This window comes from Pelecanus crispus, chromosome 2, assembly GCF_030463565.1.
Source record: "Pelecanus crispus isolate bPelCri1 chromosome 2, bPelCri1.pri, whole genome shotgun sequence".
Classification (NCBI taxonomy): domain Eukaryota; kingdom Metazoa; phylum Chordata; class Aves; order Pelecaniformes; family Pelecanidae; genus Pelecanus; species Pelecanus crispus.
In genome coordinates, this window is record NC_134644.1 from 116,907,596 (window position 1) to 116,933,352 (window position 25,757).

A 25,757-nucleotide genomic window follows, 5' to 3' on the forward strand; every position below is an offset into this window, starting at 1 on the left:
AGTATTACTAGAAATTAAAAAGCCTTAAACATAAAACCTTTATGCAGATACAAATAGGAGTAAACCAGACTTTTCTCAGTAGTCTTGACCTCTATTCTCTGTATCATGTTGTTGGAAATACTTGTCTGTCTGGCTAATCGGAGGCGGGGTTTTTTGTTTTGATTTGTTTTTTAACTCCTTTTCCTTGAAAAACCTTTTATTCACAGTAGTCCTTAAATTTTAAATCACCTTACCTTACATTTACATTTATTCCTCACTAAGCTCTTGTATAGTCCATACAGTCCACTTCACCACAGTTTAAAATGTTGTTCAAAACTTCTGAATTGTTATTGCTTTGTCAGCAAGGAAAGCTGTGTTTATGTTTGCTCCTTGTGAAGTGGATTCCCTTGGCATATAGGAATGTATATACATAAGGAGAAACTGCAGTGGCTTATGTTTTTCCATCTCTTAAGCTGGTTGCACTGGACAATGAAAAGACAGGTCTTCTGGAGTTTTTGTGGTGGAGTGCCACTTACAAGGCAATATTTTTTAAGTTAGAGGTGAAGAGTGAGGTTTTTTGGGGGGATATTCCTTTTATTGCTGTGGTTGGGTTTGCTCCTGCTCTGTCACTGATTCTGTAATGCCTTTGCCTGTATGGGAGGGTAACTGAATATAGTACTAATGCTTTTAGAAACACCACTGGTAGTTTCTCATGTGCTTTTGTTCTTACCCACTGACTTTCTAGTGCAAATCTAGTCTCCTGAAGGGTGAGCTCATATGGCCTAAAGCAGGACCTACTTGCCTTGGTTAGGCAGCTTTTGGTGTTCAGTAAGATGATTTGGGGTAAAAAAATAATGAATAAAAAAAAAAAAATCCCCTGAGTTTGAATATTCTAAAGAATGTTGAAACTGGCTGATAAATGTCTTAACTGGAGGGCAGCACAAGTGGAAAGGCCTAATAATCATGTCATTAGGACAGTGCCTTATTGATAAGAGGAATTTTAATTCTATATCCTCCTGGAAGAGTTGGCCATTCATGGCGCACATTCATGGATGGTCTTGTAGAGCACCTTGGTTTAGAGGAGGAGATGTATTTGCTTTAGCAGTTGTTTTACTCTAACTTCTTAGACTGGTCTTTTGTACCAGAAGCTTTTAATCTTGGGTGTATACCAGTGTCTTGTTGACGTTATACCTAGTAGCAAAGGTTGTCTTCTGTAGCCTGCTTTAGTCATCTGAATTAGGTGTTAATTGGGTGTTTTCAGAATTCTGAGGATGTAATTGGTAGAAAATTTGGTATCAACCATGGGATAACCATGAAAAATTATAGCATAAGAGACAGGAATCTAGTGCTGAGTTCTCATAGCTTTAAGAGCTGGACACTTGGCTTCCTGGAGACCAAGTAGTTTCACAGATCAGTCAGCTACTGATTCCCTTTCCCTTTCGTTTTTTGGTCCCTTGCTTTCAGAGATTTATTTCAGATCAGCTGGGTATAAGAATGTGTGAACAGCATCAGCTCTTTTTCAGCCAACAGCCATTGCCTGTGCAGTGTTAGACACTTTTCTGGCAGCATTTTTTCCAATGAATATTTTCACTGAATATTTTTTTGTCACTGGAAAAAATAAACTTGAGTGTTAAACCAAATTTTAGTCTAAAGGTAGCAATCTTGAAGAATATCCTTGCATAGCTTTATTAATAATCTTGCAGCTGTAAGGTTGTTAAAACAGGATGCAAACACTATGCAATATACTGCTGAAGGCAGAAGACACATGACTTCATTGTAGTGGCTGAATCAATTCCTTCTCATGCTAATGCACACGTTAGCATGAACACATTAGTCCAGGGAGGATAATGCTAAGAATGATGTATAATATTCTCAAAACTACAGTAGAGATATGTGGAAAAAACTGTATTTATGTAGTTCTTGAACAGAAAAGGGTATAGCAAGCAATGCATTACTCTGTTAACATTAATGGCAGTGCCTTTTTAGTAAAATAAATTCAGAAATAGGGAGTGGATGGCTAATTCTATCTTCACCTGTCCTTCATATTTTCTGCTGTTGTGGCTTTTAACACAATTCAAGCTTACAAATGAGAAGCCAGTAGCCCTTTGGTACTATGCCTGCACTCTAAAGGGCTGATTTTTTTGAACAGGTCGTTTCCACTTCTGAATTAAATATCTTTTTAAATTTTTGTAGAATAAAACTAAACACATCTTTTGTGAGGCTATTTTTTTCCTCTCCTTTCCAAGATCAAGCTCAGTACAAATTCCTCTATCACCACTTACTTTGCCCTCCAAAATTTCTTATTTAACAGGTAAAATACAAATTCTATACAAATTATCCTCTCTAAGTAGAAGACAGGAAAGAACTGTTGATATAAATGTGAACTAATAACATGTAGCAGCTGTTAGAATTCTGATGTTGAAGAACCCCAGTATCTACATGTAGATACTTGGTGGTGAGTCTAAGAAGCAGTAGTGGATTTCTTGAAGTTCAAAAGTATTCTTCTTTGGCTATCATATAATAATGAAAAATAAAATCTAGAAGGACAAGGTTACGTGATGTCATGTGACTTATGATTTTCTGGTTTTTTAAGATTCCTTTTTAATTTTGTATGGTGCATACTGTACATATCCATCTTAAGAATGAATTAAATTTTTCAACTTTATTGTAATAAAAACCTGAAAAATTATTTTTTTCTAATTCTTCATTAAAGATATAGTTCAAACTGAAATAGTTTGAGCAAAAATCATCTGTGTTCCTTAACAAGACATAAATTGTGGACTGTCTGGGAGTCCCCTATTTTTTTGAATGCATATGTATAGGGCATGTATGTACTGCAGTCTGGGGCATTTAAAAGTGTATTGTCTAATAAAGGGAAAGGAAACGGTTTTGAAAGGTATTTCACTTAAGAGTATGTCCTTTTCACAGAATTTTAGACAATGACTTTGTGAAATCTCAGTGAAATGCATGTTTCAATTTTTTTTTTAATTTAGAAAAAAGCAATATGCAATAATGAATGTCCTCTTTTAGTGCTGAAATATTGGCTACTTTATTGATTATGCTGAGAAATATACAAGTAGCCCTTAAAATATTAGCAATCTGTAAGTTCCCAGGTGTAATGTCAATTCTTCTTAATTTCAAGAAGAGAACAACTCAGTTTTTGTGTAAGGCCATCTAAGGAGTTGTTCTTAAAAGTATCAGAATATGTTAGGTTTATCTAATAGGAATTATGGATCGTTGTGTTAATAAGACTACTCAGCATTGGGGACCTTTTTCAAGACTTTGTACACAACTATTTGCTCTAGTGATTGTAGCATAATAGGAAAGATTTTGTGTTATAATAAAATTAGTCTTCTTGCCTGAGCAATTTTACCTGTATGAGGTAATCATTACACTCACTTCCTAACAAATTTTGTAAAAATATTTTAAAATGTGTTCTTCATTACAAGATTTAAGTGTTCAGAGCTGGTCTCTGTTCTCTATTAGTCCCAGAATATGTAGGCAGAACAGGCTTTAGAGATTTTTTTCTTTGTGCATATTTTTTTTTTAAGATATGTATTACATGTAGCAGTATTAGTGAATTAAGAATACATTTACAGAGAGAATGGAAGAGAAAAACATCATTTATCTGTGACTGTAATTTTTCATTTGTTTGAACAAGTGACTGGGTGCCAGAAAGATGAAGTATTCTACAGCTGTCGTTTGTTGGTACAAATAACTTCCATGTCAATCTTTTGTGAAAACTCTATACATCTGCATGTTACTTTTTTCACTCTATATTTATTTCTGACTGCTATGGCATGAAGATATATGAAATTCTCGTAACTTTGTCTGAGATGACATTCTGATCCTGTCTTTAAAGGTAGTATTTTTTAGCATGCTATGCGTTAAACCAGAAATATTTCAAATAATCACTTATGAATGGAGAAATCAGTCTTACATGTTATAAAGTGCTCTTTTCTTGCCGCCCAAGTGAGGGTGCCCTAAAGTACTTCAGCTGATTATAAAAACGCTAATACGCTGTATATCAATAGCTCTAGTTTTTATGTCTTTTCACAATTGTGTATTATTGCTATCATTGGACTCTGAACAGTAGCAGAACTTCAAAGATGAAAATCACATTTCTGGAGTTTTGTTACTAGAGGCTGTTAGAAAGCGTAGAGAGAAATGTGGTTTAAAAAAAAAGACTGAAGAGAAGAAAGTGTATATGGACTTTGCATGTATGGTGTATTTACATATTTAAGCTTTTTGTCCAGTGTTTGTTTTAGGCAAATGCATACTTCTCAAACTAAGAAACTGAGAGGTTTCCTGGATAGTAATAAAATTAACACTTTCAGCTTAGGAAATATTTCTTTTTACTGAATGTCTTCAAAATATTTTTATATTTCTGCAGGACGCTTTATATGAAAAAAAATATATAAAGGAAGGTTTGTATGGAGAAGTAATCTCTGTTAATAGTCCAGTTCATGTAGTTGTGGAGAAAAAAAAGCTTTTGAGAACACAGTCTCCTCAGGTCTAGAAATAGAAAGCAGTAAATTTTGTGGTAAATATAGTTCAAGAATAATTCCTCTGAAATTAATTTTGCTAATCGATTAGACAATTTTGAGAAGAGGTAACAAGCCTAAAATGCTAAAATTACATTAATTTTGATACAGAACTGGTAGTGCAAACTGACCAATGTAACCCACATATCCAGAAATTTCTATTTGATCTGGTTTGCCAAGAAATTCATTTGTATAGGTGCTTTTTCTGTTGATGGAATTCCACTGACCTCAAATGGGACTTTCCACTGTGATGGACATCTGCGTACAGCTGCCTTTGCAAAAGGAGGCTTTTGTGAATACCAGAGGGAGTGCAGAGGATGGGTTCATTTGCTTTTTTGGATCATCCTTTGTTGTTGTATCAGTGACACACTGAAGCTGATTTTATGCCCAGCAGCTTGTTCTAGATAGTTTTGAGTATCAGAACTTAGGAATACATATATTGGACAAATAATCATAGAATCGTTTAGGTTGGAAAAGACCTTTAAGATCATCCAGTCCAACCATTAACCTAACACTACCAAGTCCACCACTAAACCAATTAAGGGTAGAGTAGTAATTTCTGGCTTTGGTGGCTGGATTATTTTTTAATGAAAGTAAAGCTAGAACAGAATCGTTAAGGTTGGAGAGGACCTCTAAGATCATCAGTCCAATCATCAACCCAACACCATCACGTCCACTAAATCATGTCCCAAAGTGCCACGTCTACATGTTTTTTGAACACCTCCAAGGATGGTGACTCCACCCCCTCTCTGGGCAGCCTGTTCCAATGCTTGACTACTCTTTCTGTGAAGAAATTTTTCCTAATATCCAATCGAAACCTCCCCTGATGCTACTTGAGGCCATTTCCTCTCACCCTGTCACTTGTTACTTGGGAGAAGAGACCAACACTCACCTCACTACAACCTCCTTTCAGGGAGTTGTAGAGAGCGATAAGGTCTCCCTTCAGCCTCCTCTTCTCTAGGCTAAACCACCCCAGTTCCCTCAGCCGCTCCTCATAAGGCCTGTGCTCCAGACCCTTCACCAGCTTCGTTGCCTTTCTCTGGACACACTCCAGCACCTCAATGTCTGTCTTGTATTGAGGGACCCAAAACTGAACACAGCATTTGAGGTGCGGCCTCACCAGTGCCATGTAATGTTGCAATGCAGTGTAAATATGTAAAAGCAGTGCAACTGATGTTTTTTTATCTTTTATCTTGCTAAAAATATGTTCAGTCGTGACTCTTCACTCTGGCACATTAGCTTGGTAACGCACTAATCTCTTCAGCAAAAATGTACTAGGCAGATGGAGATAAAGAAACATGATATGGAAATAGTGAATGGACTGAACTTAAAAATGTTGCAGCTAAGTTTTGGGGTTTTTAATTTATTAATTCTGAGAAATGTATTGCTGGTGCTCTTGCAATTGCTTAAATAAATATGTTTTCCAGGCAATGTCTAGCTAAGGTTACTAGTTTGCTGGAGGATGCTTTGATATAAATAGAGGTTCTAAATATTTGACATGGACTTGTTATCGAGGCATTCATTGACATATGGCTAATAAAGGAGGGTACCTAAAGCACACAGTTGCTGTTTTCTATCTTTGTACTGAGAAAACTGAGTGCTAGGTCCTCTACAAGAAGTGTAGCAAGCTCTATTCTGAAGAAAGAAGAAAATGTGTCTAATATTGCACTGAAATCAAGTAAGCTGTTTAACATGATTAAAAGCTGATTGTCACAATCCCTGTAATAACTTGGTAATAGTATTATCTGCTAATAGTATTATTCTGCTACCAGAATGACTGAGAACATTGATCGTTCCCCTTGAATACCGGTGGAAAAGCCTTCAGGCTTTAGATCAGCCTTGAACCACTGCGGTACCTTTTTCTATGAATGCCAAAGAACTTCTTTCCACCCCAAATTAAACTTACAAAAAGGCTGATTTATGGATTTGTCCTGATCTCAAGAGTGTCCTCTTTGCCATTCATTCCAAGAAGGCCACTAATAGCCATAGCACATCCTGTGCTCCTCTGCAGAGCACCCTGAGAGTAGGTGCATAATAGCGGGGCTGACTCCCTCTTCTCAAGTACATTCACTTTAAAGCTCTGATAATTGTTTACAGAATTCCCAGTGGGATAGGTCCTATTTCCTTTATCTTGCAGTTTTCCTTAGTTACAAGTGTAGGTGTAAGTCTTCAGGTGGCCTGTAAAGGCTGTGGATATAAAGGGAGCTTAAGTCATAAGTGACAGGAACAATCTGAGTTTAAATTCTTCCAGGTGACTGAGAAGCTGCTCTTAAGCATTCTGGATTTCACTCTGAAAAACCCTCTACATGCTTTGGTGGATTTCATAGTCCTTGACAGATTTTTTTGAAGGCTGGTGGCAGAATCATGTCAGTTTAGAAGCAGAGTGTAGATGCTTCTTGTCCTTCCTTCTTTCCAGACTTACCCATAAAGTTCACATGTTTCTTGGGCAAGCTGCAGATGTGGACTGTAAATCCAGAGTCTTTCTATCAGAGCTATTAAGGAAATTGAGTTCATTGTTCAAAACGTTGGTTAGTTTGGAAAACAAAAATTGTAGCTATTGTATGGATTTGTTTGTTAATAGAGAGACTTCTCAGTTTTGTATTTATAACTAAAATGGACAGATGTGATGAGGATGATAACTAATTAATGCTTAAGTTGTTAACTCTCATTTCCAGAATAGTCTCCATGAAATTTCATTAAGTGGTGACTGGAGAAACTTGTTTTGTTTTAGAATACGTATTTCTGTCAGGGCTAAGGCTGTTATCTGTCCTCCAAAACCAAGTTGTTTTGGATATAGCTGAGAAGACTTAATTGATACTAGTTATGTTCAATGCGCAAACAAGCATAGAGGTTAATTCATCTCCTGACTCCTCTGCAGTTGGCTTACCTTATGGGAATGGTTGAATGTGTTAGGTCTTATCATATTCTAACATCTGCTGCACAGTGGAATTACAGATTACTTTGTCATTTTTTGCTGGTTTTATCCGTTCTGCATGGAAGTCCATATACTCCTCTTTAAGCACAGAATATGCATGACATTCTTTGAAAAGATGTGCCTTGGTTGTAGCAATATTGCTGCTTGTTGTAACGGCCTGCTGACCTGAATACTTTCAGGAAAATATATTTATGCTATATTTTTAAAATAGAAAAGGAAATATTAGACAAAGTTAGCAGAGTAGTTGCTAGTTGCTGTGAAGTTAATGGTTGCAAGTTGCTGTAAAGGCCTTTTTCATTTGTAGTTCACAATCTTCTTGCTAGAACAATTTTGTAAGAGCAAACAAATGGGTGATAGTAAAATTTAAAGACCTTGGTAATGATTAAAAGACATTGCTGTGTGAAGGATAACCAGTGATTTTTAGGCATGCTGTAATTTGGAATCTGGATATACTTCATCATTTTTCTTCATTATTTACTGATAATCCTTAATTGTAATATAATAAACTTGTATATAGCTTCTTAAAGAGACCCATAAACTATTGATTTATGCATTCCTATATATTTTTGTGGGTAATGGTTTAGTGAGTTTATGTATGAGGAAAGTAAAAGTTTAGATAACAACTAACTTGTCCATCATTCTGGACAAAGTCTTTGTAGCTTAGATGCATCTTTTGTGCTAAACTTAAAATATATATTACTGTGAAAATACTTCAGAAGTGTATTTAATTTTAGTATTTATTTTAGGCATAAACATGAATAGTTGTGTAGAAATGGTTTAAGTAAGTGGTGAAAAGTTGTTAAGGTAAATAACAAACTCAAATGGGAAATGCTTTGTGCAATTCAATTTGATTATCCCAGGCTGATTAAGCAATATATTTTTTCTTTTCTCTCATTGCAGGCCTGTGCTTTCCGTTACAATGGGCTCTCCTTTGTCTACCTCATCTACCTCCTGCTCATTCCTCTGTTTTCAGAACCCACAAAAACAACGATGCAAGGTAATGTATAATGGAGATTTTCACCCAGCCTGTGTATAGGGGAAGCTGTATAAGGCAGAGAGCTTTCTCCCCAGGTTGTAGCAGGGAGAAACAAGGCAGAGTTACATCTGTGTTGTGGAACGTGTATCTGACCTATCCTAATTATGATGACTCACTGTTTTGCTTTTATTTTAGCTAGGATAGATGCCGATCCTTTTCTAAATCTTTGAAGGACTTACCAAAGTTGTATTCTGCCACAGTGCATTTCATAGGCTAGGTTCATTTAAAAGAGAATCTGTGTTGAATCAATCCATTTTGCATTCTTTTTTGGTTTTACTTTATGATTATTTGGTGTGATTATAGTAGTATCAATTGACAGAGATACCCACGCTGCTACACCTAAGCTAAAGGAAAAGAAGTGCAAAGAATTGCACAAGGGTAGTATTATTGCTAAACATTATTCATAATGGGAAACTTGAAATTATTCATATTCATAATGGGATATGAGTTATAAATAGATCAAAGTCAGATTTCCAAAAATTGCTTAGAGTGGGATAGATTTGAATCATATGAAATTTGGAGTCTTTATGAATTGCAGTTGAAGTATCTTGACAGAGCTATGAAACAAGGCAAGGAATCAGGTGAGAATTAGGGTGCTTTTGAGATCTGGTCTGTTAGCTGTAGAGTTCAAATCTCTCACCCCTTGGTGAAGAAGCCATCTTCATGAAGTATTACAGTACAGAAGTGGCAAAGGTCTGATTAGCATTTGTATGCCATGCCTTAATTGCTACATTTATATCATGTCTCTCCGTGCTCTTCTACTTCTCCACGCCATTTTTCACCCAGTTTCTACCAGTCAACCTAAGAAACTAACACATCATCTTTTGGCAGGGACCCATACCAATTGGGTGGGCTTAGTTTATGTTGACTGTGTAAGTATCCAGTGGAGCCAGCAAAAACAGGGCTGAAAAATAAATGAAGTAAGCATAAAAGGTAGGAAATACCACTCTAGGTAAGGCTGTCAGTCATTTTTACAGGGGAAAATTACCAGGACAGTGTGAGAGTGGAACATCAGTAAATGCCCAGCTGTGAGTTTCTCTTAAAAGTTTCTTTAAGATTCTCTTAAAAGTGCTGAAGGTGGCAGCTGAGAGGGAAGCACTCATTAGGGAATTTGGGTGCAGCTTCCCAGATAATATGCAATTACTGTGTTGGTTTTGTGTGGTTTGCTGCCTGTCCTGTGCCAGGAGAAGTGATTGACAGGATAAACAGCCATTTTCTAGATGTCAAGAGCGACAGTGGAGGGACATCCTAATTCGCTCCTTTTAGAGTCTAAAAAAGTCTATTTGATTAAAACTAATTCCTGTGTGATTTGATAGACAGTAAATCATCTAGTTTGCATCACTGATAGCAGCAATCTTTCTTCAGAGGAAAATGGTTTCTTAGGAATTTGTGTAGTTTCCCCATATTGTGTATCTTACTGCATTATACTTCTCCTGAATTTCATATCATGATATGTTCATGAGACTTAATTTCTTATATAAATTCATATACTTCTGACTGTAGCCATTTTGGCCCACTATCCCTGTCACCTTTTAAAATTGTGTGCATATGTGTGTAGGTGTATCTTTCTAGAAAGTGTTGAGGGATTTTTCTTCACGTCCAGAGGATGGAAGAGAAAGGGGAAATCTATTTAGCTAAAAACAGCCAAACCACCAGTAAAACAAAGAGTCAAAAGTTAAATAAAACAAACTATTAAAAAACACCCCAAACAACATAACCTACTATGCAGCTATATGTTTTACTTGTCTTTTATTTTTCTTCCCTTTCATTTCTGTCACTTAAATAATATTTTTGAGTCTTCTCTTCTATTTCTGTTTTTGTTCAAGTTGTTTTTTCCTGAAACTTTTGCTTCCTTTGATTAAGTCTTTTTATTCTTTTGAGCTTTCTGGTGCCCTTCCACTAAACTTTTCCTTCTTTGTCTTCTTCTGGCTCGCTCAACTCCCCCGTCACAATCTCTGACCAACATTCCTATGTCTTGCACTTCCATCTATTTTCCCAGTTTATCACCTTGCACTTTCCAGTTACTGAGCTTATGCAGCTTCTCTCCACCAAGTTTAGGGTTTTTCCACGCTATAGAATTAGAAATTAGTCTGCAATGGACAATGTTAGTCTACATTAATTTTAATTTGGACAGAAACATAAAAGATTAGAAACACTGGGGGAAAAAATATTATACCTGCTGAAATAGTTCAGATAGTGTTTAACGCTTAATGAGTAAAGTTTTTTCTTTTTTTTTTCTCTTGAATATTTAATCTTCTTTAAAAATGTAATTACTAAGATAAAGTAATATTAATCCTTAGTCATGGAGGTAAGGCACACTCTCCTGTCTTTGCATATCTTCAGTATATTTGTTTTAAGATACTACCTGCCAGGTGAAAATACCAAAATATTCTAAAGTACAGGAGACATCTCCTTCAGCTAGAACTTAAACGCTGAGTTATTTAAGATTTAGCTGAATGTGTTGTTTGCAGACGTTTTACTTAATTGTCCATGAGGCTGGCTGAATAAGGGAAAATATATTAATGAGCATTTATGCGCAGCTGAAAATGTATTTGGTTAACTCTCCTGTTCACCTCTGTCTATTATTTATATAATCCTTGAAATCAGTGATTACAAAGATGATTAAACAGCAAAATGTACTCCTCTGCATGAAACAACTATGAAAAACAGTTTCATTGTAAATAACATTTCTTATCTACAGGAGTAATTTAAAATTTGACCAATTTTTCAAGGGTTGCTGATGGGAAATGCTTTTGTGGCAGATACCTCTTTGCATGTGTTGTAAAGCCATGTGATTTTGGCAGTGATGTTCTATATGAATTATCTCTAAAATCAGCAACTGATTGGTTACCTAGTTCTCTGGAGATGACAAATAGGCAGTAAACTATGCAATAGCCTAGTTTCTAACTTCTTTGTGAGATTATTATATTAGTGATCTTTTTTCTTTGTGTCTAAAGTCTACTGTAATGATGTCCTTGTCCTTAACAAAGCCTTGTACACGCTGTTGTGACAGAAATAATAAAGCATGACTGTCTTGGGCCAATAGCTCATTTGGCAGTACTACGTAACTCTTTTATGTGGCTTTTTTTGTGTAACAGAGATGAGTTTGCATTTAGTTAGTTTTGTTAACTTTCCTTTATTTCATTTCATAATTTCTGATTAATAAGACTCTGTAGCCAGTCACTATGTAAATAAAAAAAAGGGGTGGGGTGTGGAAATCAGTTAGTTTCACATATGGACTGGATTTTGGTGACTCTGCTTATGTTGCTGGCAAAAAGAATGGGATTGCTTCTGAATTAAGATACTGCTCAGTATGACAAAACTGATCTCTTCTGTGTTGAAAAAATTAATTTGGCATAGCAGAGACATCAGTAAAAATGATGTTTTAAAAATGCATAGATTGAGCAATTGATGAACAATATCCAAATCGTAATAACTGTTAATTGAATGTTATTTTGAGTATTGCTGAAACCATGGTAAAGAAATGGAACAGTGGAGTTTGTTTTGCAGATACAAAAGGATTTGTGATTTGGAATAATCTGCACAGAACTGCAAGAGGGAGAAGGGTTGCAGTGAGAAATTTGGATCACCAAATATAGCTGAAGAGGTTTCGGGGCAGTATTCATCCAAATGAATTTGGCAAAAATCTTTATACAAAAGTTATTTTGATTTCCCTGTGTGAACAATGCCCCTATGTGTACGCATCAGTTCTATAATGCATCTGTATTATTAGCAGTCTTTTTATGCTCAGCTGCACTAGTTTTCTGGAGTTTCACAGTCTAACTTCAGAGATCTGACTTTAGACATCTAACTTAAATGTTCAAGTTATGATTTGGGTCAGAATAGAAATAAGCTCCTCATGGTGGTGCTCTGAGTTGGCCATTTGAGCCTACAGTGAGTCCAAAAATCTTGTTAGATGCTTAATTTTATACCTGATCTACATTGCATGGTATAAGACTTCTGAACAAAATAAGGAGCTTAAGTGAATATAGCCATGTGATACTCATGAAACAGAAAACAGATTGCTAACCTCTTAACTGCAAATTCTTGTACTGAAATCTTCATAGTTGAGTGGTGTGTAGTAAAAAAATGCTTTCTGTATTAGCGGATGTTCTGCCCTGAAACAGCTTCAGTTTTTAGCTTTTCAAGATTTTCTGAACATTGCTTGCGAATGAACTGCTGCCCAAAGTATATATGCAGAAATCAATTGAAAATAACTTTAAAAAAAACCCAAACAAAACCAAGCCACTGATTTTGAGCTATATGTTTAAAAAAGATTTAACAAAATTCCTCTCCCTCATTAGTCCTGTTAAAAACATGTCCTAGTGATGGCAAGTGTCGTACTTAAAACTAATACAGTACCATTCACAAAGAATGAAACATTTGAAGAATATAATGTTCTCCTGTATTCACTAATAGATACATTGGAGTAGTCTTTCATGTCTGCTGCTACGGAATGGTGATGTTTGCAACCTTACATATCTTTCTCTGTATCAAAAATTTGAAAGAGTTCATTAAACTTTTTGGTCTTTTCCTTTTAATCCAGTTCTAATAACTTTTTCAGCAGCATTATTAATAGGATTTGATGGAAAACACAAATGTTGTAGCTAATTTGAATGCTTTCAAGAATTCAGGTTTTCTTAAATTATATGCATAAAAAATTAGTTTGTAGGTTGGAAATACAGACTCTTATTTTGAAAAGATTTGCTAGCATGGTTTCTGTTGCCTGCTTTGAACAGAAAGTCAATCAAATGTGCATCTTGAGGCTTACAAGTCTGTTACTGCTTCAGCCTAAGGAGGTGTTTTTGGTTCAAGCAGTTGGAGTTCATGACTGTTTTTAGTTTGATCTCATAACAATTATATCATCTACTATTAGTATATTATTTTGGGAGCATTGTAGTTGGACTGCTCCAAATAGGGGATAACAACCCACCTGGTTTCACCATCTGAAAGTGCAGCCAAAATAAGAGGTGTCCATTTTGTGCATCTGAGGTGTGTAATTGAAATCCTATTCACCCCTGCAAGGGGTAAAACCTGTACCTGTTTACTGGATTTTGCAACAGTATTGACAAGTTGTGTGCTGCACTTCTGTTCTTTAAAACAGTTCTCTGTTGTGTCTGTCAGAATGGACATTGTCAGACCATAGACCTAGTCATGTTCTAATCTTGTTATAAATTAAAATGTATGAATGGGCTACACTGGGAAGGGGTCCGTTTTGAAATATGTTTAAAACATAAAACATATTTCAATGAAAGATCTTCATGTTTTGGGGCAGTACAACTTCAGTTTTGACCTTTTTCTCTTTAAATTTACTATATGTTTATATGCTTTTGAGAAGGGTTTAATCCACATTTTACCTGTGTAACCACAAAGATGATTTGTTCATTTCTTTGAAAATGATTTATTACCTGTTATCCTTAAGTGCTCAATAGAAAGTACTCCAGGCAGTAATAGAGATGCTCATTAAAGAGGTTTGGAGAACTCTTTAAGATGTCTTTGGAACTACTGAGTTTCTTTGCACAAGCCCAAAGCATTAGTATGAAGATCTATTTATAACTCGGAAAATGTTTTTCAACAATTAAAAATGGGATTTCTACTGGATTGGGCATGTGTTTTCCTATGGAGGCATGCCAGTCTGCTACATAAACATCCTTTGGCTCAAAATACTGCATCTCGGCTAGGTTTCTCCTCTTCCAACATTGTAAGTTTTCTCTTGGGAGTGAACAATGGAGTGTGTTATTTATAATCAGTGGTCCAAATCCTAAAGTACTTTTTCATGGAAGTTTTAGCAATGGATGAGTGAAAATGAAGCGAAACCTTTACATTAACCAACCTCAGAAATCTTCTTACATCTTATGAGCCAGAAGACATTTCTGTTAATGATACTGTGTGCTTTCACACTATTTATTATCAAAACATTTTCTTAAGAAATGAATTTAAAATCTCTCCAAGTAAATGAAAGTTTACTCACAAGAAACATTGCACTGACGGCGTTGGGTACAGAAATCTTGTATCTGTCTTGCGTTGTTGCGTATGATAAATAATACCTGTGCCTTTCTCGCTGCCTTGTAATGCTGTTTCCAAACAGGATATTCCACTCTGAGAAGGTAGACTCCAGTTCTTGGGCTGTTTTACTTTTTGGCTTCCATAGAAGAAATTGTAAGCAGGGACTCCCATTAAGCGTTTGATTAGGTGGTGTGTCACCCATTTTCATTATCATTTATTATATGGGTGCTGGCAATGTTTTTGGACCCAGGTATGGCAGAAACTCAGCAGCATGTTGATTGGAGCCTTGCAAACAAAGTGAAGCCAACAGAGTTGGGGCAATGAATGCAGAAGCCAGGAGAAGATAACTAAAATTTTATTTTAACTTGCAATTGAATAATTGATATGGGCTTTTTGTGTGGTTATCAATGACTGTGGGTCTTTGGAAAGATTCAAATGAAAAGAGGGGTAGTACCCTTGGTACAGAGGGTAGGAATTCTTCAGGGGGCTTTGAAATAAGGTGCTTACAATGAGACCGGTGTGATTTTTTTGGGGATGGCGGTGGAAGTACAAAATTAAATGGAAAATAAGCCATTTTAAAAGGGGTTGATACTATCGCAAGTCCAAATTCAGCAAACTGTTCTCATAAAACTGAGCACATTTATAGCTGCATTAGTTTTTATATTACTGAATTTATTTTATTCTCCTTAGATATTGAATACCTTTTGTTTTAGGGAAAAAAAACCCAAAAAACCAAACCAAAAGCAGTTTAGAATGATCTGGAAGTGATTTCTTTATTTATTTTAATGTTTCATGTTGATCCCAAGCCTATCCCCTGCCCTGGTGATAGTCAGCTTCAGACTGAATATGTCATTGTTCAATTAACTTTGTTTAATTTAACTCTAGCAGTGAAAAAAGACCTAGAACCAAAACAAAGCTTCCTTTTCACCCCAAGGTATAGGTAAGTGCAAATTTATTTAATGGAGGAGTAATTCAGAGGCATAGATAAGATCTCTCAGAAATTTTTGTTCTTGGCAGTAACTCTGAAAACATTCTTCTCTTTTTTTTTTTTTTTTCCCCCAATTCATTAGGCTACATGCAACACCTAAATAATATCAATTTTACTTTATACAGCTTATGAAGGTTACTTTTCTAGCCTGTCTTTTGTGGTGTTCTTTGTTAAAGTCATTGAAAATTAGTCAATGTTCTTCCTTTTGAGGAAGTATGTGCAAAATAAAACTTTTATTATTGTTATATTTGGAAGGTGAAAATGGGAATCTAATCTAGAAAAAATACGGTAAATTAAGAGAGTTTGCTATAAGCTGGCTTTCCTTCCAGCTAACACTACTAAAGCCTAAGGAGAAATTTCTGCCATGAATGAGGCAAGGGCAGAAAGTGTGCTTTAGACCCAGCTGTGTAGTTGAGCACTGACAAGAATGCTGTCCTGAATGTGCACACTTTCTCAAATTCAGGATCTAATGTAGGCTTACTGTGGATATGAAAAGATTTTAAACTTGAAATGGCCTTGTGGTATGTTTTTAAATTGAATTAAATAACGGAATTATGGAAGTGAATTTTACAAAATCATATAAATATAGCAACATCTTAGGCTGTAGGATATGATTGAATATGCATCATGTAGTCCTGCAATCCTAATACTGATCAGTCAGCCCACAGATTTTGATGGAAAGAGGATGGTGCTGAGTATGCCAGAAAAGCAAACTTTAAGAATTTGTTCTCTTCTTTTTGTCCTGAAGCATAAATTTCTCTGAATTAAGTTGCTCTTTTTTTTAGCATGTTGTATACGTAAATGATTGAAAAGTCTCACAGTTCTTTCTGTGTTGGTTTTGAGCAGCAGGGATGTATAATTTTTTTTTTTTCTTCATTGGCATAATTTTGTGTGCATTATTTGCGTACACCTCAGCTAGGATCCACGTGTTTGAAATACAGCTCTGAATGTAGAGGAGCCTTGGTGGCAAAGGCTTGTAATGGGAGTTGATTGTTGGCTGTAAATGTTACAGCTTATTTTTTTGGGCAATGCATCGGAAGCAGGCTCAGGTTTTAGACATTGACGAAGGAGGCAGTTTCCTTGAGTGCCCTTCTGCTGCCCACTGTAGCTGTGACAGTGCTTTGGAGAGCCAGGCTGGCTGCTTAGGAGTATGGTAGTGTGAGGTGCAATACTCACCTCCCTACTGCTGCTCAGCCTGCGCAGCACAGCAGCGAGCATAAGCCTCCATCCCAGTGATGCCCCTTTCTCATGCCCCGTCCTCCCCATGGCAAGAATCAAACAGCCCTCGGGGTAGCAAAGTCTCATTGTGCCAATCTGCCAAGATATCTTGATTGAGCTCTGTCAAAAGCTGTATGATACAGAGAAAAAATGGAAATAAAAATTATTACAGTGGTATAGTTTCTTAGCTCCATAAATCAGTAAGCAGGCTGTAGAAAAATAGGAATGAATCCACATCTAGAGTAGAATCATTTAGAAGTCAAAATTACATTGCAGGAGGAAGGTAAGAGGTTGATAATATCTGGCTGAATTCAGATAATAGTAGATGAGAAAAAAACCATGGAATTGTTATGGGACACTATAAAAGTAGAGGATGAATGATCCTAATAACCATACAGCCAAATCTTTCCCTAATGCAAACAACTTCTCAAACAATTGTTTACTTGTGAAGAACCAGTGTTATTTTAAAATTGGGTTTGGAGGGACTAAGGACGTCAGAGAGAGTTGGTCATCACTATTCTTATAATCCAAAGTTAACAAAAGCCAGAATTTAAGGTTTTCTTAACCTTAAGTGCAAAATAAGTTTAGGGAAACTAGATAGTGACTGAAGAGCTCAAGCATTTGAATGTGGTGACATGTTGTAGTTAAAAACGCAGCAACCTTTCTAGAACTCCCATCTTAAGCACTGGTGGCTTTTAGGGGTGAACTCCAGATGTAACTTGCTGACCAACCACTCCCACAAAGAACATTAAGAATAAATAGAGAGTGTGCAAGGAATGAGTAAAAGGGGAATAATCTGTAAAGAAACCATCTTAGAGGTCAAGAAGTGTTCAGATGAAATAGAATTTGCCAGAAGCCAAGCTGAGTTAAACTTTACAAAGGAAACTGAAACAAGGAATAAAAATGTGCTTAGCCATATGAATATAAAATAATAAAAAGCATTGCCGGTAATACAATAGGGATGAAGTAAGAATTAAATATCGTATGGGTATGGCCAAAACTTTAAACAGGAGTGTGCTTCAGTTTTGAATAAGGGCAGTACTGTTAAACACAAAGGCAAAAGTGCCTGCTGGGAAGGAGGTTGGAAAAAGGAAAACTACTGTATGCGAGGGAGAAGTAAGACCCAAGGACTTAAACACTTAAGTTTTAAAGGCTGAATCATCTCCCTCCTGAAAGTGAGTGTGATGCCCTAGATTGAAGAATGAAAATGTTAGCTCAAAATGCTGAAAAAAGGGGAAATATGAACTCCTATGAGCTTGTATTTTCCAAATTTTGGAACACCTTTGGAAGAGAAGAATAAATAAGTATCTTGAAGCAACTGGAAAAAAGAGATTACATGAAAACAGCTTTTCTAAAACTGGGTTGGGCTAAACAACTGAGATAATGTTTTGATAAGGCGAATTCAGACTAAGTGCTGAGAAGGACTGCGTGGCAACTGAAGCAAAGATGTTAATGTATGAGATGTTAATGTACAAGAGTGAGAAAGAAATAGCACATCTCATATATCTTAAAATAACTTTTCTACTTTTTCATTCTGCAAGGGGAAATTCTTGTTATGGATTTGGATTGGGGTATATTTGAGAAAGAGAAAGGCTTTTTGGGTTAAATGAGGATGCTGGCACACCATCTAGAGACTGTGTATACATGGTGGACTATAGATTAGGAGTTTCCTAGGTGTCAGCTTCTAATAGGAACAGTGAGCATGAAGTCACATTTCATTTTAAAGTGGAATACGATCCTTTTATGAGCCAGAATATATCCTTTGGTCACCTCTGATGGTGGGAATTAGAATTGGTGACCCAGCTGATGCCTCTAAACCCATGTTACCCAAATAATTTGCTCAATGTCTCCAGCAAGCCTGTGTATAAATGGTAACAGTCAGATGGTTTGCAGAGGTTTGCTGTCCATATGTCAAGTGGTTTGGGGAGGGTTAATGGGTTATGTTACATTAAACGCAATTAACAGTTGCAAGCTTGAAACTTTCTGGTGATTTGGTTAAGGTGATGGACAATGTTGGAAGACTTCGGAGCATTACTGTGGTCATCAGTACTGTGTTCAAGAGTTCAAAAGTCAGAAGAACTAGAAGTTCATTTATGCTAGAGGAGGGGTTGTCTTAGAGGATTATGTTTAAGTTTGGAAAATAAAAGGGTAGGAAGAATGTAAAATGCATTTTGGGCCTCCTTATTCTCATTTCTAATACCACTGTATGTTAAACAACCATGTTTCATTATGCTGTCAAAAAGGAAGAGGAGAAAAAGCCAGTAAACTATTAGGTCTCTGTTTTTATTATTATGACCAAGCTGTAGGTAAGAGGAATTCCAATAAAAGCACTGCAATTTTTTAAAGGCAGTGCAGCTGTTCCCATTTATGTCACTGCTGTTGCTGTTGCCTTGTTTGAAGGCAGTCACACTACAGTAAGGCATGTCCTGAACCTACCACACAGTACTTCAGTCAACTAGATGATGTCTGAAGAAGCGTTAAGAAGTGAGCCCTGGCCTGCATTAGCCAGCAAGGTGGGTGATGGCATTAGCATCACTTCTCGTTGCAGTGCATTGGCACCAGCTTTTTGCCATGAATTACTCTCTGGTAATACCAGAAATTTGTCCACTGAGGTAAACATAATTTCTTTAAAATTCATACATAATTTATTTTTATTCTATGTTTTCCCTTCTCGTCTTACCTCATGTTATTTCAAATAGGTTCTGATCAGCAAGAGGGACCGTGTCCCTCAAATTGAGTGCTGAGCATGGATTTTGGTTTTTCATTCTGTATTTCTTCCTCACACATCGAAGAGTGTGTACATCTTTTGACGAGAGTATTATGACAGAAAAGAATACTGGCTCTAGAACCCAGTAATTGGTAGATATCAAGACCTCTTTTATCATAGAATCATAGAATTGTTGAGGTTGGAAAAGACCTTTAAGATGATCCAGTCCAACCATTAACCTAACATTACCGAGTCCACTACTAAACCAGTTAAGGGTAGAGTCATAATTAATTTCATGTTTCCTGGCTTGGTGGCTGGATTATTTTTTAATGAAAGTAAAAACTAGGAATCATTAAGGTTGGAAAGGATCTCTAAGATCATCAGTCCAACCATCAACCCAACACCACCATGCCTACTAAACCATGTCCCAAAGTGCCACGTCTGCACATTTTTTGAACACCTCCAGGGATGGTGACTCCACCACCTCCCTGGACACCCTGTTCCAATGCTTGACTACTCTTTCCGTGAATAAATTTTTCCTAATATCCAATCTAAACCTCCCCTGATGCAACTTGAGCCCATTTCCTCTCATCCTATTGCTAGTTACTTGGGAGAAAAGACCAATACCCACTTCACTACAACCTCCTTTCAGGTAGTTGTAGAGAGCGATAAGGTCTCCCCTCAGCCTCCTCTTCTCCAGATTTCTCAGTTCCCTCAGCTGCCTCTCATCAGAATTGTTCTCCAGACCCTTCGCCAGTTTCGTTGCCTTTCTCTGAACACACTCCAGCACCTCAATGTCTGTCTTGTGGTGAGGGACCCAAAACTGAACACAGTGTTCAAGGTGCGGCCTCATCAGTGCCGAGTACAGGGGGATGATTATTTCCCTGCTCCCGCTGGCTGCACCATTCCTGATACAGGCCAGGATGCTGTTGGCCTTCTTGGCCACCTGGGCACACTGCTGGCTCATGTTCAGCTGGCTGTCAACCAACACCCCTAGGTCCTTTTCTGCCAGGCAGCTTTCCAGCCACTCTTCCCCAAGCTTATCAGACCTTAGAGGTGAACCTGACTTGTTGTGGATGATCCTGTGTCTATAATGTATTTGAATCCAGAGTCTGAATCCCCAGGAATTTGGAAAGTCTCAGGTAGAGATCTAGATTGGTGTTACTTCTTTGTAGATCAACACTGTACTTTCATGTCATAGTGATCCTCAAAGACAATCTCCACTATAAGAATACTGTGGCCTTGTGTGGTGGGTTGACCCTGGCTGGATGCCAGGTGCCTACCAAAGCCTCTCTATCACTCCCCTCCTCAGCAGGACAGAGGAGAGAAAATATAATGAAAGGCTCGTGGGTCGAGATAAGGACAGGGAGAGATCACATGGCAATTACCGTCATGGGCAAAACCAGACTCCACTTGGGGAAAGATTAATTTATTGCCAATCAAATCAGAGTAGGGTAATGAGAAATAAAAACCAAATATTAAAAACACCTTCCCTCCACCCCTCCCTTCTTCCCAGGCTTAACTTCACTCCTGAATTCCTTACCTCCTCCCCACCAGCAGTGCAAGGGGACAGGGATTGGGGGTTGCGGTCAGTTCATCACACGTTGTCTCTGCTGCTCCTTCCTCCTCAGGGGATGACTCCTCACACTCTTCCCCTGCTCCAGCGTGGGGTCCCTCCCATGGGAGGCAGTCCTCCATGAACTTCTCCAGTGTGAGTCCTTCCCATGGGCTGCAGTTCTTCACGAAGTGCTCCAGCGTGGGTCCCTTCCATGGGGTGCAGTCCTTCAGGAGCAGACTGCTCCAGAGTGGGTCCCCCACAGGGTCACAAGTCCTGCCAGCAAACCTGCTCCAGCGTGGGCTTCTCTCTCTCCACGGCTCCACAGGTCCTGCCAGGAGCCTGCTCCAGTGCAGGCTACCCACAGGGTCACAGCCTCCTTCGGGCATCCACCCAGATCATTGAGTACTACAGTGATACAGGCCCTGGCATCTTCTTCAACTGTATCTAGATGAATACCTACGTAGGTTGTATAGATCTGGTACGCCACTCAGCCTGAGGACCTGTCTGACATTTATGGGCAAAGTTTGAGTGCTAGATTTGAACCTTATGCCTGAAAACAGGAATATAGAGCTGGTCTTTGTTCTTAGTGTCTCGCTCCTCTAGGGCGCCTTATTATCTATCCAGCCTGTGACCTTAAGGTGCCTCTCTTAATTTCTTTGGTTTCTGCAGTACTATCTGCTGGTTGCTGTCAGAGGCACAGTTGACCAGGAAGGTTTTCAAATCATTGGGAACATGTAGGTGGAAGAGGAATGTCCCCTCCTCCTGCTATCGCCATTGTCTGAAATGTAGACAAGCTGCCTGGAGTTGAAATCACAGGGACAGAGTTTACAGCAAGAAAACTGCTCATTTTCAAGCACTCACAAAGCTTAGACTGAATTATTCATGATAATGCTTTTTGTCACTACAGTTTATATTCCAGTGACAGGTAATGTGAGTTGGACTTGTTAGTAAAATAAATAACATTCAGCAGGCTGCTCAGGGCTGGGGGTGTGTGAACATGTATGTATGGAATGGGAGGCAGTAACAAGGTGCTGATTCATTTGTCTTTACATGCCAAGAGCAGCACCTGACTCTGTCATTAAGCAGGAGGTTGTCCATCAAATATTTATTATGCGCGTGTTCCAAAAGGCTTTTAAGGGCCTACACGGACACCACTGATCAGCAGGAGGACAGAAGTTTTTGGAGTGTTTTTTTTTAATGATGTTTGTGTGAGGACTTATGCTGCTATTTCATTTGTAGCTCGTTGACATTATGTTGAGAGTGAGACACCAGATGTGCTTTAAATTGAGTGGGGTTTTTTATCAACACAGAAGAATAAATTGTGCCCTCATAGAAAGCACCCCTTTTTCAGTGCAAGGATGTTTAGTTGGTCAGATTTTGCGTGCTGCTTTGATTTCTGCTACTTCTGTGGATCTGGTTTATTGCATCTGTCTTAACAACTAAAGAAATGTTTTCTGGGAAATAAATAGTTCCATGACAAAGATGTATCGTAGTGAGCAGCTGTTTCACTGTAATGGGGGCCTTAATTGAAAGGATTATTGTAGCAAAACGTTTCCTAGTTGTTTGTGTTGGATGATGTGGCTGAGAAAGATACAATATAGTAGCAAATTTTGAACAAGAATGATATCTGTTTTGCGTTCTGCTAGATCTTCAGGGTAGCTAAGCCTGAAGATCAGTTCACTCCCTTGGGACCAAATCTGCTGACCTTACTTAGGGAAAACTCCCACTAGCAGTGGGAAATTTGCTTCTGTAAGCAGCGCAGGAAGTGCACTGTAATATATTAAGAAACCAAGTAAGCCCATAAGAAACCAAACAAAAGGCATTTAAAACCATTCCCATTACTTACAGAGAGAAGGAAGCAGAAAATTAATATGCACATGCTCCATAATTAACATTTAAACTCTGGTCTTAATGCGATTTTGAGGGAGCTGTGAACTCTTGAAAATGAAGCTGTTGGTACAGATGCAGAGCTAGGTGTGCAGTTTCTCATTACTCAAATGTTTCTGTTCTGCCTCCGGACCAAGCAGGGAACTTTAAAATGCATTCCCCCCCGCAAGCAGATTTGTTAACATCCTGTTCTAATTCAGAGCAGAGACCTGAATCTGGTTCTCCTGTATCCCAAGTGCGCTCGCCTAACAGCGCCTTTTTGCTATCCCTTCCTCTTCTCCAATCTCTCTCCCTAAATATTTGATTATTCTTGCAAAATGAAGCTGCTCCAGCACCCGATGCCCTCCTAGCATCCAAGTAGTCACTGCACTTGTCCAAGGAAGTATGAGAATTTCAGGAAGCTGAAGGTTTGTTCGTGTTGAGTGATATGACAGTGTCACGTAATGGGCTTCTGAATCATGTCAAATAGTAGCAGCAGCTACATAGATAAGTAGTCTCATCCCAATCCACTCTCCCATACCCTAGCTTTCCATCTGTCCTCATGAAGTGTTCATCATCATCATCAAAGTCAGTAGAAAGACAGTAAGTCTGAATATGTGCCTATTCAATAGATAAATTTTGGTTTGCAGAAATTAAGAAACATTTTTATTTAGGTGCAAAATGCCAACTTGAACGTTCTTGTGCTTTTTCAGAGAGCGCGTATGCCCACAAAGCTGCTTCTTTTATTCTTTTTTTCCCTTGTTTCAGCATGTAACAGGTATGACTCAGTTTGGTGATGATTGGTGTTGTAAGGAAAACCAAAGTGATACATTTAGTGGTTTTCTTATTTAAATAATATTTGAAAGAGTCATAACAGGGCTTAGTAGATATTCAGAAATTCTCACTTTCAGACTATTTCAGTATAATCTTTTTTCACTTAACGTGGCCCGGAAGATAAGTTAAATGTCCTCTTCTCAGAGCTCTCAGTGACTAAGAGCTTTTTGCAGAACAAAAGCCAGAAAGGCAGGGAATGAGTTTTTCATCACAGCTGTGCAGTACTTGTCTGGATTATATTCTATAAATTTGCACAGAACAACATTAATGAGTAAATCCAATCAGATTAGATAAGTTTGTGTAAATCTTTTCAAGACTGAGAAAAAAGTTTTCAACATTTTATTGTGATTTTCATTCAATTTTTGAAAAAAATCCATGGTGGAAAGCAGGAAGGGGATAACACTTCCAGATTTCGTTGTGTTAAGTTGGGGGGAAAAAAGCTTGAAAATTAATGAAGACAAGGGAAATCATAGAATTTTATGGCCAAAATAGCATTTTATCTTTCTTTGTACTAAAAGTTGTTAGGACCATTTTAATAATGATTTTTTTTTTTTTAAAAAGAGGAATTCTGTACTATTCATTCTGATAATATGATGTGATACTTGTACAAGAATTCAAAGGAATTTACTCCTACTCTGATTTTTTTTTTTCCCCTTTTTATTGAGAGAGATAGAAGATATAGCCAAAAATAATGGAGCAATTCAAGTCACACACATGATGTTCACGGGTAAATGAAGTTGTAATATAAACAGTAGCTACAGCATACAATCCTTCAATTTTTACTTCATTTTAAAATCTCGCTCCTTTGGAAAAACAATGAAAGGGTCTGCAAGGAAACACAAGATTAGTTTAACTTACCTTTTAAATCCTTTCTTTGTTCATTCATAAAATTCTGTGGCATAGCTGCTGAGGTCATTGCCTTCCCCTGTCTCACACAGGGCTCTAACAAATTCTGAGCCTGTTCTTTAATTGATCTTTCTGGGTGCCCTGTGATTAAATTCTGGGAAATTACTAAACTATGAGTCACGTCATAAAAACCAATTAGTGGTTGGTTGATAGTTTGTCTCCCAGCTGAAGCCTCCAAGTTTCTGTTAATACCACATCAGTATATATTTTATTGCTGGCAAATGGCTCGAGTTTATTTTGTAGAAGAATGTTGTGCAAAGTCACAAAGTTTATTTTGGATGCTGCTAACACTAAACCAGTTTTGTTTGAATGGGGCATACTGTCCCTTTTGGCTTCAACTGACTGGTCCTAATGCATATTGAAGTGTTGGGATGAGTGGGGAAAATCAGCTTTTGAAAAGAATTCTTTTTTTAAAAAAAAAATCTGTTATTGAGTTTTGGTTTGTTTGGTTTTGGTTTTTTTTTTATACAGCTTTTTCCTTCAGCTGTAGCTTTTTGGGAAGATCAGAAGATCTTCATACAGAAGTTACTTCTGCAAGGTGGCACTGTTGTGTCTCCTCCTCCCTAGCTGCTGTTGTGAGGGGTGTGCAGTTGCAGGGTTTCAGAGCAGTCCCTTTTTCATCCTCCTCTCCATGAGGACGAAGGACAGGAAATAAACAGCAGTGCTCCTTTGGGAGCACTGTGTTCTGGCATACAGTGAGGGGAACTCCAAGCCAGGGAAAGAGGACTTTTATCCTGGATGGATCTGTGCACTACTTTGACTTTTAGGATAAAGATGCTGTGATCCAATAAGTTTGAGTATAGCCTGGTTTTGATAACGTAGGCGGTATACAAGTATTAGTGCTTTTGTGGGGTGACGTACTGTGTTAAGTGTTTATCTTTCAACAGAGAAATTGGGCTGAAGAGTTTTAAGGTATGAAACACTTTTAAAAGTGAAGAAATAGCAAAGAAAAGTGATAATGAACATTTTTGGGGTGGTGTTGAAAGTTTCATTTTAACCAGAAGGCTTGTGCTATACTTGTATTTACATAATTACTAGTAGCATATTCTTGAGCACACTACCTTTCCTTACCAAATTCAAAGAATAAAATGGGCAAGTGGAACACTTTAAGAAATTCCTTCAGAAAAAAAAAATTAAAATGCCAAAAAATATGGATTTGAGGATTATGTATAAACATAGC

General features: G+C 37.5%; 1 protein-coding gene across 1 annotated transcript in view; it reads left to right on the plus strand.

Annotated features, from left to right (window-relative positions):
* Window positions 1-25,757, plus strand: part of PIEZO2 (piezo type mechanosensitive ion channel component 2) — a 326,809-nt gene that overhangs the window by 50,903 nt on the left and 250,149 nt on the right. The window contains exon 2 of the mRNA XM_075704850.1: window positions 8,358-8,455. Within this exon, the coding sequence (XP_075560965.1) occupies window positions 8,358-8,455 (98 nt within the window). The remainder of the gene's footprint in view (window positions 1-8,357; window positions 8,456-25,757) is intronic.